Below are 14,384 nucleotides of genomic sequence, written 5' to 3'. Positions count from 1 at the left end.
GGGGGAACCGCCCTTCCACGGAGGTGGAAGGGACGGCAGCCAACCCGGGAAGAACCAGCAGCAAACCCGGGGAGGGCCGAGCAGACGAAAGAACAGCGCAGAGTCCTGTGTCGTTCCTCCACGAAGAGGGGGAGCGACAATATCCATGCCTGTGACTCAGCCTTGTTCATTTTCTTATAGACTTTTAAAAAGGATTTATTGATTTGAAAGGCAGAGGGTACAATGTAATACTTTATCCATTTTAGTATTTTTTTTTGTTCTAGTACTATTGGTTGAACTCTGTAATTAACACACAATTATTCTTAGGTGTTTAAATTTTAACTGAAAGTGATCCCTGTTAAATATAAGAGTGGGAATAAGAGAATAAGAGAGGGAGGAGATGTACAATTTGGGACACGCTCAATCGGACTTGCCCCAAATGGTGGAGTTAGAAACGTACCAGGGGATTCCAATACAATCTCATCAAGGTGGCATGTACCAATGCCATCTCACTAGTCCAAGTGATCAATTTCAGTTCACAATTGATCGTACTGATAGGTCTAAGAGTCAAGGGGATCACACAAACTAGACTAGTGTCTGCTAATACTAACTGATAGAATCAAAAAGGGAGAGAGTGATCCATCATGGGAAGTGGGTTACACAGAAGACTCATAGAATGGCAGATGTCCTAAATAGCACTCCGGCCTCAGAATCAGCCCTTAAGGCATTCGGATCTGGCTGAAGAGCCCATGAGAGTATTTTAGGCATGGAAAGCCAAGACACTGGGGGGGGGGGGGGGAAGACCTAAATGAAAGATCTCTGCGAGTGAGATCCCAGTGGAAAGAACGGGGCCATCAAAGAAGGAGGTACCTTTCTCTGAAAGGAGGAGAGAACTTCCACTTTGACTATGACCCTGTTGGAATAAGATCGAAGTCGGCGAACTCAAAAGGCTTCCATAGCCTTGGCAACTCATGACTAGAGCCTAGGGAGATTACTGACGCCATAAACAAGAGTGTCAAATTGTTAAGTCAACAACAGGAGTCACTGTGTACTTACTTCTCATGTGGGATCTGTCGTTAGTGTGTTGTCCAATGTGAAGTAATGCTATAACTAGTACTGAAACAGTATTTTACACTTTATGTTTCTGTGTGGGTGCAAACTGATGAAATCTTTACTTAATATATACTAAATTGATCTTCTGTATATAAAGATAATTGAAAATGAATCTTGATGTGAATGGAATGGGAGAGGGAGCGGGAGATGGGAGGGGTGTGAGTAGGAGGGAAATTATGGGGGGGAGGAAGCCATTGTAATCCATAAACTGTACTTTGGAAATTTATATTTACTAAATAAAAAAAAAGAGAAGAAAGGCAGAGTGACAGGGAAAGCCAGAGGCATCTTCTATATGCTTGTTCACTTCCCCAAAATGCCTGCAACCAGGAACTATGTCTGGCTGTCCCATGTGGGTAGCAGGGACCCAAGGACTTCAACCATAATCTACTGCCTTCTCAAGCTCATTAGCAGGAAGCTGAGTAGGAAGCAGAGGAGTTAGGACTTGAGCCAGCACTCTGATAAGGGATACTTGGATCACAAACAATGGCTTAACCCCTGTGCCACAACACCTGCTCTGATCTTGTTCGTCTTTAAACTTCAAATTGTACTCAGAGCACTCCCCCCTCCCCAGCTTCCCGGTGGGAGTGGCTAGAGAAAAGTGAAGGGTGTGGTGGCTGGACTTCCTGGCCTTCCTCTTTCCCTTCCCTGTTTCCTGTGCCTGAGCCTCCAGGACTGGGGCACCATAGAGAAGGTGAAGTCACCAGCCCCTCATGGCTGGCCATAACTACCCCTGTCCCAGTCGTCCACTGAGCATGCCCTGCTGGCCAAGGCCCACTCCTGGGCTGCTCTGGGCACTGGAGTCTCTTGTGAGATCTGGTGGGCTCTTTGAGCTCGGTCTCATGGTTCCTCCAGAATCTGCCATGGATCCAGCAGGAACGTCTGGGCTCTGTTTCCCACTGCAGTGGGTGGGATGGACTTCCTGTCCCATGGCAGTAGCCCCCCATCACACAGCCAGCTGCTGTCCTCCCTCCAGCATGTGGCCTAAAGGCAGGTCAGCCGAGTCAGTGCGAAGCAGTGTGGGGCTGGAATGCCAGGCCCCCTTCTTGCCAGCACCACCACTTTCTTTCTTTCTCTCTTTTTTTTTTTTTTTTTTTTTTTGACAGAGTGGACAGAGAGAGACAGAGAGAAAGGTCTTCCTTTTGCTGTTGGTTCACCCTCCAATGGCTGCCGCGGCCAGTGTACTGCGGCCGGCGCATCGCGCTGATCCGAAGGCAGGAGCCAGGTGCTTTTCCTGGTCTCCCATGCTGGGCCATCCTCCACTGCACTCCCGGGCCACAGCAGAGAGCTGGCCTGGAAGAGGGGCAACCGGGACAGAATCTGGTGCCCCAACCGAGACTAGAACCCAGTGTGTCGGCGCCGCAGGATATAAAGATACATGTATATATATACATATATATATAGGATTAGGCTATTGAGCCGTGGCGCCAGCCAGCACCCCCACTTTCAGTGACTCTCTAGGCACTCCTTTAACTTCAAGGAGAACAAAGACCCCCCTTTGTGTTCCTTGGTGGGGGAAAGAGAAACCTCCCCATGATCATCAACCACTTTCTGCCATCTAGATCTTCTTGCCGGATGTTTCTGGGAGCAGTGACGATGGTGTTTGGGAGTAAGGCTGATGATTATGAACCATTGCACTGCTTCGGGAAAGTGACTGGCCCTGAATTCTGTCACCTCCTAATACCAGGGTACTTTTATCCTCAAGTTGAGGCCTTATCAATAATTTCAGAATACGGGGAATATCTCACTTCCCATTACATTATTGGAACAAAAGCCATTTGTTGAAAACTCTGTGTCAGGCACCAAGCTAAGAGCTGTGCACATTTGTATCTTACTTAAACCCCGAAGTCAGTGTGAGTATTATCCCTGTAATACAGATGAGGACACACCAAGGCCCAAAGAGATTAAGGTGTGCATGGGAGAAGGGAGGCCCACAGGTGGGCAGTGGCTAAGCTGTTCACAGGCCTGGCATTGTTTACTTCTCCCTACTTCCTGTCTCTAGCCACCTGCAGAACTACTGGAAAAGCGTCATAATGTTTTGAAAATAATGTACTTTTAATGCTTTTTGCGTTCCTTTTGAAGATGATTGAGTACCCCGAGGCTCCTCCTCCAATGAAAAAAAAAAAAAATAAACCCTGGCAGTTGGAAAGCCCCAGAGATACCTCTCCACCCCTCCCCAGTGACTCTGGCTGGCTTTGGAGCCAGGAGGGTGTGTGCACCTGTCCTTGATGCGTTTCAGCTGCTCAGGCCTGCCCCACCTGCCTGCTTGAGAGCCTTTGTTCTAGGGCGCAGACGGCAGGTGCTGGGGCCGAGACGGCAGGCCCCGGGCAACTTTGTGGCGATGTTGCTGGTTTGGGCACTTCCCCAGACGAGGCCTCCCTGCCCCTTCAGGGCTCCTGAACTTTGAACCCTTCTGTTTGCTCTTGGAGTCTTGCCAGAATCCTGTGGGCTTGGGTCTCCTGCTGCCTGGGGGGTGATGTTGGAGATGCACCCCCCCCCCCCAGCTCTTGTGCAACCCACCCTCCGCCTGTCACAACCATCCCGAAACCTGCGCCCGGGAGGAAGGATGGGCTTTTTCTCATTTGTGCTACCTGCCTCTGGGCCCATCCCCCTGTAATGGAGAAGCAGAGGTCTCAGGGAAGGTACATTCTGCTGCCTTCAGCAGACAAGTGCTGGGGGATCTGTGCTCACTGCTCGATACTGGGGGACACAGATCATCATGTCGGTCATGCAGTTATTGAGAGAGCTGTGCTCGTGATGTGTGTTAGGGACCCTGTGAAGATCAGACAGAAGCGCTCTTCCTGGGGCAGCCTGGGGAGCCTTGCAGAGATGTGGTGTTTATCAAGGTTTTACAGGCAGAGTATGCCATCATCAGACAGAGAAGAAGCTGAAGGGAAGTGACGCAGGGGGCGGGGCGTAGGCAACAGGATGGGGCAAAGGTCTAGCTGTTTATCAGCCTTGCAGAGTGGAGGAGTTGAGAGCCTTCCAGATGACTCCTGGAAGGAGAGAGTGTGCACTTTTGAAGTGAAATTAGTTGCAAGCTTGATATTCTCAGTCCTGCGTTTGCTGCCCTGATGACCGGAGACTTAGGTCCTGGGCCAGAAAGCAGGAGGTCCTGCACCTTATGGTGACAGCAGCAAGTAGAACGTTTCCATTGCCTCTTACGTGGAGTGGGGCTGTTGCAGGCCCTCAGCAGAAGGGACTCTGCTCCCACCCTCCCATCCTGCTTCCTCTGTGGGTGGAGCCATTGGCAGGCGTGATGCAGGGGCAGCAAGAGAGGACTGGAAAGTGAGGCAGTGAATGTTGATTTTGTCCCCAGCCCGTGTGCAGGAACAGTGCTGTAGAATCCGCAGTCCCCCATCAGATGGGCAGGCCTTACCCCACCATGGCTTAAGGGAATTAAATAGAAGTCCTGGGGCTCTGTGGTGTATGCTAGTGCTCCTTTGGATGTACACAGTTCTTCATGTCAGATTGCTCCCATGGCTGTGCTCCTGTCAACCAGGCCTGAATTCTCTTTTAAAGTGTTGAAGGACAGGCAACCATTGTGTGCAGTGGATTAAGCCACTGCTTGGGACACCCACACCCTGCATCAGTGGGCCTAGGAGGGAGTCCCGCCTCTGCTTCTGACCCAGCTTCCTGCTCATGTGTGCTCTGGGAGCAGGTGATGACTCAAGTACTTGAGTCTCTGCCACCCAAGTGCAAGAGCCAGATGGGGTTCAAAGTTCCTGGCTTAGCCCCAGCTGTTGTGGGCATTTGGGGAGTGAACAAAGCATGATGGAAGATATTTATCTCTCATGCTTTCACTCTCTGTCACTCTTCCTTTCAAATAAAGAGAAATAACTTTTAAAAACTGTTGAAAGAAAGTAACTTCTCTGTTTATCTTGCCCATGGAGCTCGGCACTACCTACAGTATCTATGCAGATGGGACTGTCAACGGTCAGAACCCAGAGAACCCAAGATCATGGCAATCCTGCATTCTAGTGGAATTGGAATATGGCCTCTGCAGCTTGTTGTTCAGTTTGCATGGACCTGGCCACAGGAAGAGGAAGGAAAGGAGGACAGGGTCCCAGGGCTGGGGGAGCCACCAGCTAGAGTCACCATGGCCAGGCCTGTTCTCTCTAGGTCAGCATTGATGTCCTTCTCTGGACGTCAGTCAGGTGAGGTTAGTTGAGCAGATAGAAAACGCTGCTCCTCTTCCAAAGCCTTGGGAAATGTCATGAGGAAAACATTCTTGTGGGCTCCTGGAGTCTGTTTTTGGCTTCCTGTGGAGCTGGCTTAGCAGACCTTGCTATTTTGGATCCTCTCTGTTATAGACCACACATGGCATTCACTATGTGGCTTTCTGAGCATTCACCACTCCTGCATTTTTGTGATTCGAAAAGAAAATGAAACGGTCCAAATGTCCATCAGCTGGTGAATGGATCAATCAAATGTGGTAGCCATGTAATGATATACCAGCCAGCAATACAAACAAACCGATAAGGCATTATGTTAAGTGGAAGAAGCAGTTATAAAAGAGTACCTAGTGCAAGATCTCATTTGTATGAAATGTTCTGGAAAGGCAAATCTGTTGGAACAGAAAGCGGATTCGTGGTTGCCTGGGAGTGGGTTTGGGAATTGATTGCAGTTGCGAATGAGGAATCTGGAATGATGGAAATATTATAAAACCAGGATTTGTTAAACTTACTAAAGCTCATGAAATTGTCCATTAAAGCTTAAGGGTACAAATTATATAATACCTCAATAAAGCTTTTTTTAAAACCAGAAAGAAGATCATCATTGAATGTTTACCAATTGAGATATTTCACGATCGAGGTCCTTCAGGACGCCAGGGACTGTGGCCAGCAGGGGATAAGCCACTCCTTAGACTTGCTCTGTGTGAAGAACCCGGGATTGGGTTCTGAGAAGGCTGCAGGTGGGAGGATCCGGGGCTTTGCAATCGTTCTCTCACTTAATCTTAAACAAGCAAATGGGAAAGGTGCAGGAGGAGGCACGCCTGTTCTAAAGGATGAGGGATTGAATCTCTCAAACTCTCCAAGTCCATCAATGATGGACTAAAGAGATTCAGTCCCAGGCAGGTTTTTCTGGCTTCATATCAGTCATCTTTACAATCAAAATGCTGCCTGCTAAGAAAAAGTTTTTACTTGGGAGCAGGTACAGTGGTTAAGACACCAGTTGGGACATCAGCATCCTGTGTCATAGTTTCAGTCCCAGGTCCACTGCCAGTTCCAGCTTCCTGCTAATGTACATCCCGGGAGGCAGCAGGCAATGGCTCAAGGAGTTGGGTTCCTGTCACTCACATGGGAGGCACAGATTGAGTTCTGGGTTCCAGGCTTTGGCCTGGCCCAGCCCTGGCCATTGTGAGCATTTGGGATGTGAGCCATTGGTTGGAAGATCCCTCTGTGTCTGTCTCTGCCTCTCAGACTTTCAAATAAACTGAAAATAAGTAAAATTTTAAAAAAGTGTTTACCAGTGGAACATTATACTCTTTGACAAATAGTAAAAGTTTTAGGAAACATTGAACAGTTACGAACAGTAAGTGACTTAACCCCAGAGGTGGAGACCATGACAAGGCTGTCTCTGTTGTGTGCAGTAGGGGTGGGCTGGTAGGCTACAGAGGGTGCCAGTGTGGGTGTGCCTGCATTTTTTGCACTGGGCAATCTAGGAGCCCTGGGATGTGCTGAATTGTTAGTTCTCCCTTGCTCTGTTTTTCTTGTGTGGTTTTAAAATAGAAGTATTATGGAATGTTTGACACACCAGAAGAATAGAGTATATGCCCTCAAGCCAGCTTAAGGAAAAAAAATAGTATCTGGTTTGCTTTTAAATCCCCCACCCATGATGGGTACACAAGTAAGCCAAGTGACACAGTGTCAACAAACTGGACTTCGAGCTGGGAAAAACCTCCATTCACATCCCAGCCCCAGCACTGATTACCTTGGAGAGCTATAAAACCCTTTGGCCCTTCTGTTTTCCCAGAGGGACAGTGATATTCTCACGTTGTAAGGAGTCAATGAGATCGTGCGTGTACAAAGCTTCACCTGATACCTACCAGGAGGCCACAGCTCTTGTTATAAACCATGTGGCATCCCCTGCTCACTGTGAGAGACACCAAGGAGGAATCTTGGGTGGATTTCGTCTCTTCCCCTGCCTAGCACTCGATTCTCTCTCCCAGGGAATTCAGTAGCCGAGCTCCTCCCTAGAGGCTCTCCTACATGTCAGCACTTGGTCAGCTCATTTCCACTCTGTCCCTCACTCTTGTCACTGTCCAGGATTCCCACGGGTGGGGGTTCATCTCACACACCTCCGTTTTCCCATCTGAGCCTCATACTCTGATTTGCGTGTGGTGGTAATAACATTTAGAAATGGAAGTGGAGCGTGCCGCAGGCGTGTGCTTCTCCTCTGGTGTCCTTAGGGTGGAGAAGGAGCAAAGCTGAACCACCCTAAGAGACGTGGGTGGGGCATTGCCCACCTCTCTGGGGCTTTCTCTGCCACCTGCCTGCCTAAGCAAGAGCTCTGTCCTGGCTTACACCTGTCATCCTGGCATAATGAAAAGCTCCCTCTTAATTGAGAGTCAGAACTCTCCAAAGTGGTGTTGCTTCCCCAGGGAATGATACGGCCAGCGTAGGAAAAGCCATGCTTTTGAAACTAGAACTGTCTGGGCATCTTACTGAGGGTCCTGCGGCTCTGGTCTTCGTATCAAGGGCAAGGCCAGTGAGGGGTGAGCTTTACAGTGTGCTTTCACCCTTGCGCTCTCATTTCATCTGCACAACAGCCTTGGGTGATGGAGCATGCAGTGCCATGGTTGCCATTTCCCTAAGGCCCAGAGAGGTGAAGGGAACGTGCTCAGGGTTGCACAGCTGGTGAGTGTTCAGGTACAGATTCAGATTCATGGCTTGGGTTTTCCAAGCTCTGTGCTCTTGTCAGTCTTGTTCCACGATCAGAAGCTGCTGGCTCCTGTGGTAAAGCATGAAGGCGGGCTTCTGGAAGTTTGCTTTGTCCATGTGTTCAGACCATTGGGAAGTCACTGGATCTGACCGCATCAGCAGATCACACCTGGGCCACGGAGCTGCGAGGTTCCTTTCCCCTCCTCCTCCGCATGCAGTGGGGCTCGTTTCTCAAAGGACTTGTGCCCGTCAGCAGGTCCCTGGGAGAAATGCTTGTTCCTAGGCCCACAGTCTATTCCTGGCTCTGGGCTAACCTCGACATGTGCGCTGCCCTCTGGCCCAAGCTTCCCTCCCCTAACCTTCTTCATGAGGCCTTGCAAGCTCCCTTGGGCCCTGTGTCCCTCTGTTCCTCCCTGCCAGTTCAGAAAAGGAAATCCAGCCCAGGTGGCAGCAAAGCAGAGTGGCCCGAGTGTGTCTGTCCCTCAGGCTTCTTCCTCGTCCTCTGCCCCTTGTACTGGGTGTCCCTCATCCTTCACCCTCCGACTCAGTCTAGACTCTTGCCATCGGCGTCTGATGTTGCCTGCATAAGAGGAGGGCTTGTCCAAGGAGAATCCTCTTGTGAACCATGGTCTCTGCCTGTGAATAAATATTTTATTCCTCTCTGCAGCTCTCCGTGCATGCCTCGAGGCAAATGCACTTCAACATCTGAGAAATTGTCCGAATAGAAAGAATTCTTATTCCTACTCTGTTCTGGTTCCTTTTAAGATAAAATAAATATTTTGTATGAGTCCTTTATGTAGCAGCAAATCCTTATAGCCTAGCCCTACAGCCAGCCCAAATTAGGGTTATTTCTTCTGCAGACGAAAAGGGACAACTGGCTGCAGCAAGCAGGGCAGGGGATTTGCAAGTGGGACATCAGCTACTTGGCTCCCTCAGTGCATCTTGAACATGAACTTGGCAGAGCAGCTGGGGAGCCTCCCCAAGCGCTGGATGGCTTCCCTGTCCCCAGACTGGTGGCTTTGCCCATGGAACAAGCGCAGTCTTGCTCAGGGCTGCTTGCTATCTCGGTGCTGTCCTTTCTGAGAATTTCCTCCGTGCCCTTGCCAGACATCCAGTTGCAACTTGCCTGATGTAGCCACTGTAATCCCAGTGGGGAGAATAAGCTAATTTCTTTGTGGTTTCAGCCTGGTTTAATTGTGATCTTCTGTAAGTGTTTCAGGAAGTCTCATATCCTACAGGAATTAAACTCCTGCGAGGGCTGTGGCAGCCCGTTGAACGTATGGGAAGAAGACAGGCTCCCCGTCTCACCGGGATCTCTTTCCTGTCTTGCAGAAATCAGGAATGGAAACCTCAAGGCCATTCTAGGCCTCTTCTTCAGCCTCTCCCGCTACAAGCAACAGCAGCAGCAACCCCAGAAGCAACACCTCTCCTCGCCTCTGCCACCTGCCGTGTCCCAGGCGACCGGGGCTCCCTCCCAGTGCCAGGCTGGCGCCCCTCAGCAACAGGTGCCAGCCACTCCCCTAGCCCCGTGCCAGCCTCACCAGCCAGCGCCACATCAGCAGTCAAAAGCACAAGCCGAAATGCAATCCAGGTAGGGACTCCTCTCTGAATGGCAATTCTGCTTTTCTGGCAACGTCTTCCACCAGTTTCTAGCCCGTATTGTGTGTGTTTTCCATTTAAGCTTCTTCAGTGCCAAGTGCTACCAGTGGTCAGTGGGAAATTTGCATGACCTAGAAATAGACAGTCGAGGCCGCCTCCTGTGCCTGGCCAAGGCATGGACTTCTTCTGTAGGTTAGAATCACCAGCAGCCAAAGCCAGTTAGCTGTTTCCACCATAACTCTGACCCAATACACACACACTCCTAAAATAGACTCCAAACCAAACCCGTTTTGTGTGCTGAACGCCTGCAAGCCCATGTTCAGTTACACGTGTGAGTCATTTTACTTAGCAGAGGTGGTAGTTTTGTTCCAGGAGGTGTCTCTGCTTTGCTGGGAGAGAAATGCCAGAAGTGCCTAAGAAAGCTGGCAATTGAGGCAGAGGGGGCAGCGCTTTCTCTGAGAAGGGGCAGTGTCCCCCGATGGGGGCTGTCACTTGGAATGTGACTGGAGTTTGTAGGACTCAGACAGTGGGAGCTGCCATGTTGAACTGAGTCACAGAGAGCCCACCGTGCAGGAGTAGGACCTTTGGGTTTTATTGGTGTTCCCAGGAGGAACTGATGCTTAATAGTTGGACTCACCATAGACAGATGTATAAGCTGAGTGCCAAGGCAATGCTAGGGTGGGGATAGCTGAATTTGCATTCCTAAGCAACTTTGCTCAAAACATTATCATTTAATGACAGAAACAAGGAGAAGATTAGGGATGAGGAAGTTTATCACTCATAGTAAAATTCCACAGAAAAGCTGATGATAATGTTTTTTGAGTGATCGCTCTTTAAAACACCTAAATATCACTGATCACACGAATGGCTTGATTTCATCTACTATGAGCTAAACAGTCATGGCCACTTCTTTCCTGGCTCCCCGAGCACCAGCACTAAGAATCAAGTTTCTTGCACACCCTGGTACCTTATGTCGCCTAGTGTAGTTGGGCAAAGCAGAAAGCTGTTCAGACACACCAGATGCCTTAGAGGTAGTTTCAGCTCCTTTCCCCACAAGAAATGTGATTTCCCAGTGGTGATGGAGTTAAAACCGGCAGGAATGGGTGTCACGTAAACCAGACCCCCTGGTTAATTATCTAATTGTTGTCAGTTCACATTTTGGAGATATGTGGACGAAGAGAGATGCTTGGACTAGTAGAGAGGACGCGGCAATGCAACAGCTGAGCAGAGAGTCACTGTGCCCTTCCCTGCAGGATGCTTGTGTGGGAGTCATTCCCTGGTCAGGGCTTCCCTGCTGGGCCTGGTTGATTGAAAGACTGGGACATCATTTCCCGGGTTGCGTTCTGCAGAGTGCACGTGCCCTAAGATGTCGCATTGGGTTCTGCTGCAGGGGAGGACTTCTGTGGAGGACACACTGCGAGGTAATCTGGGCTTAGTTATTATAACTGTGATTGCGGGTCTCTAGAGATCCTTGAACCTGCCAGTGTGCATTCATTTATTTAGTGTGAATATGCAGCACACATATTCTAGGCCCTTGAGCATTAAGGAGGAATGAGATAGCCAAGGTTCCTGCTCTCTTCATGCTACGGCAAGAAGCAAACAAATTAGCAATAAACAGGGAAGAAAAAGCGCAGACACTGGTGAGCGTGAGTAAGATGATGGGAGGCAGGGGGACTGGGCCACTCCTTGAGGTTGGGCTGATAGGAAGGTCTCTCTGAGGAGAGGGCCCCACAATGAAAAGAGATGGGTGACAGGAAAAGTCTGTTGTGAAGTAGATGGGCAGAGGGCCTAAGGTCAGAGTGAGCTCGGTGAGTGGGAGGAGCTAGTGTGGCTACAGCTGCGTGGGTGCGAGGGGAGGGGTGGGGAGGTGTAAGGGAGCCTGGAAGCAGAGGGCTGCTGCGGGTATGACTGGTGGCCCCTGGAGCTGTGCACTGCTGTGGAACTGAGGCCCGGCCCCAGAGTGCCGATTAGACGGGGTGAAGAGGTTGGACTGCCTCCTAAAGATGGCGGAAAGCCATGGGCCTTCAGCAGGAGAAGCACTTGACCTGATGTATAGTCTCAAAAAAGTCACCTCCTCTGGGGAGAAGAAGCTTGTGCAGGAGCAAGAAGGGAAGGAACGTCCTCAGTAAAGAGGCTTCTGCAATTCTCGCAGTGGCAGTGTCTCGGGGCCGGGTGGTGCCAGCAGTATGCAGATAGCCCAGTCAAGACAGTTGGGAGGCTGAGCCAAGGGATCTGTAAACAGGTACGCTCTGGGGTGAGGGGAAAAGCCTTGGCTTCTGGCTGAGCAGTTAGGTAAGTGGTGGCTGTTACCCAGATGAGGAAGCCTTGGAGAGTGGATCTTCAGATGGGGACAGAGAAAGGAGTGTTCTCAACCTTGGCCAGTGTTCATTGTGTTTCACAAAGCGTCCCTCTCTGCAGACTGTCCCAAGGTATGTGCATTGAGAAACACTGGCTTATGTCACCAGGCTATGGTAGCCTGAGGTAATCATTTTCATGATAAGCATTTGTTTTCTTAAAAGAACCAGATGTTCCAGTCAGAGTACCCATCTCCTAGGAAGAAAAACATTTTAGTATTCCTGAATGTTTTACCTGAAGAAGAGTCACAGCCATGGCATGATTGTCCGTTCTCCTGTGCCAGCTGCAGAGTAGTTCCTTCCATCGTGGCCCCGGATTCTGCAGAATGGTGACATGGCCTGGGATCAGAGTTGTTGTGTGTCCTCATCACCATTTATCTTGCCCAGCTTGCATTACCTCTGCAGATGGCTGGTTTTACCCATGTGTACTGGTCCTTTGTGATTTTACTTCCAAAGGAGAACCATGTGATAGCTCATGCTAACACTCTGACTATATAAGAATAATAAAATTATTTCATGGGCTCAGTTCTATTATATTCTCAGCCCTTAATTATATCTTTGATAACTAAACTCCCAAGGGTGATGGTTTGGACCATTGACCATTAATGTGGTGCAAGCCCCAAATAGCTGGTTTGTTTTGGCCTTGCGGGTACTCTGCCAGAAACCAACATGCCTAGGTTCAGTACCTCCTTGGGTAGCCAACATGAAAACATGGTAACTCTCCTGAAGTTTGCAATAGAGGAGCTGTAGGAGGTGGTAGAGGACATCTGAAACAGTGGCATGAAGGGATCAGAACGACTCCCCCGTGACAGCCGTAGGGAGACTCCACTTACCCCTTCATTTCTTCCCACAGTTTACCTGGTGGCCACATTTCACCCCGTGACGCTGTTCTCCAGTTTAGGGGCCCAGAGCATAGGCTCCAAGACTCGCTCCCCTCCCCATCTGTGTTTACTAGACATGCATATGCTCACTATCCATTCATTGCATGAAGAACCCAGATAATTGGTTTATTTCATCCCTACATTCCATTCTCTTCACTTCTGAAAGCTAGTGAAACCAACCTTGTTTTTCTCACCTCAGATTCTTTAGTGAACATAATATAGGATATATGGCTGCAAGAGAGGAAATATTTTTTGTATGTTTAACATTTGAATTTATTAGGCCCAACCAAGATTCTTCATATGTACAAATTTATGGCCTGTAAAAAAAAAAAAGAATTTAGCTTGAAATGGTCATTTCTGCGTATTAAAAGCAAAATTCCCTAAACCAGCAAAACTTGCAAACATCGGTGCCCTTCTTTGGGTCGGCTTTATGGGATGTGCGGGATGCTCGTCTGAAAGGCACCCAGTAGAACAAGCTTGTGAATGGAGCATTTCCACATTGAAGAAAGGGATCGAGTTTGCTTATCTAAGACCCCTCGCTGTCAGGTGTTACTGTGACAGCCGACTGGAAGCAGCAAAGAAATTTCATATTGGAGGAAAACACACAGAGAAGTTCTTAGATGATCTTGATCTTGATTCTTCTTATTGGAAGTATAGTATCTGCTGAGTCAGATCTAGAAAGAAAACTGCATATTGTGGGAAAAATTGCTCAGAGGCAGAAACCCTAGGGGCATTCTGGTCGTTATCAGCCTCTTGTTATTTACCTGTGTGCCTAATGTTTCTTCTCTCTCCTCACTCATCTCTTCCACTTTCTTCTTTCTTGTCACACAGTGCGTCACCCAAGGACTCATCTCAAAGCAAAATCATCCGCTTCACTCTGGGTCAGAAAAAGATCTCTAGGTTAGACTTTCTCTGTGTCCCGCAAAGCATGGTTGAAACCCAACCCGTTGCTCCGCTCTTCCCTCTGCTCTGGCTGAGTTTCCCATGTCATGTTTGCAGTCCCAGAAAATCTTACATGCTCTGGCTAATGACCCAATGGCAGTGAGTTTTGAAAGGGACCCTGAGATTGTTGAAAGAATGTGTGTGTGTGGGTGGGTGGGGGGATTGTAAATGACTTTGAGGTGCACATGATACTTCTCATTAAATTGATTTTTGACTGTGATTGCTTTATCAGAATCCATTCAGATTTAGGGAGAGGTGAGTTTCGAGGTAGTTCTTGGGGGTGATTTTGTGATGACTTTGCTCCCTGCTTCCTCCTGGCTCTAATCCCACCTCACCTGCATCTCATTTATGTGCGTTGTGTTTTTGCAGTTGTTCTTGTTGTTAAAATTACTAATATGGGATTGATTTTTCTCTTGAGTTATAAAGACCTGAAGCATGAATCCAAATTGGTCAGAAGAGACCAAACAGCAAGGCAGCTATGAGGGTATGTCAAGAAGTTTGTGCAAAATGGAATTAAAAGATATGTTGGGGGGGCCTCCATTGTGGCATAGTGGGTTAAGCCGCTGCCTGTAACCCCAATGTCCCACATGGGAATTGGTTCAAGTCTTGGCTGCTTCATCTCCCATCTAGCTTCC

General features: G+C 48.9%; 1 protein-coding gene across 11 annotated transcripts in view; it reads left to right on the top strand.

Annotated features, from left to right (window-relative positions):
- Positions 1 to 14,384, top strand: part of NAV2 (neuron navigator 2) — a 757,965-nt gene that overhangs the window by 510,870 nt on the left and 232,711 nt on the right. For 8 of the 11 annotated variants that reach the window (XM_051824899.2, XM_008268740.4, XM_008268721.4 and 5 more), the window contains 2 exons: positions 9,306 to 9,564; positions 13,639 to 13,707. In XM_051824899.2, coding sequence (XP_051680859.2) covers positions 9,306 to 9,564; positions 13,639 to 13,707 — 328 coding nt within the window. The remainder of the gene's footprint in view (positions 1 to 9,305; positions 9,565 to 13,638; positions 13,708 to 14,384) is intronic. The other 3 variants (XM_002708951.5, XM_070072516.1, XM_070072509.1) reach the window with 1 other exon arrangement.

Source organism: Oryctolagus cuniculus, chromosome 1 (assembly GCF_964237555.1).
Source record: "Oryctolagus cuniculus chromosome 1, mOryCun1.1, whole genome shotgun sequence".
Classification (NCBI taxonomy): Eukaryota; Metazoa; Chordata; class Mammalia; order Lagomorpha; family Leporidae; genus Oryctolagus; species Oryctolagus cuniculus.
The sequence above is the reverse complement of the archived record's forward strand: the minus strand, read 5'-3'. Positions and strand labels throughout refer to the sequence as shown.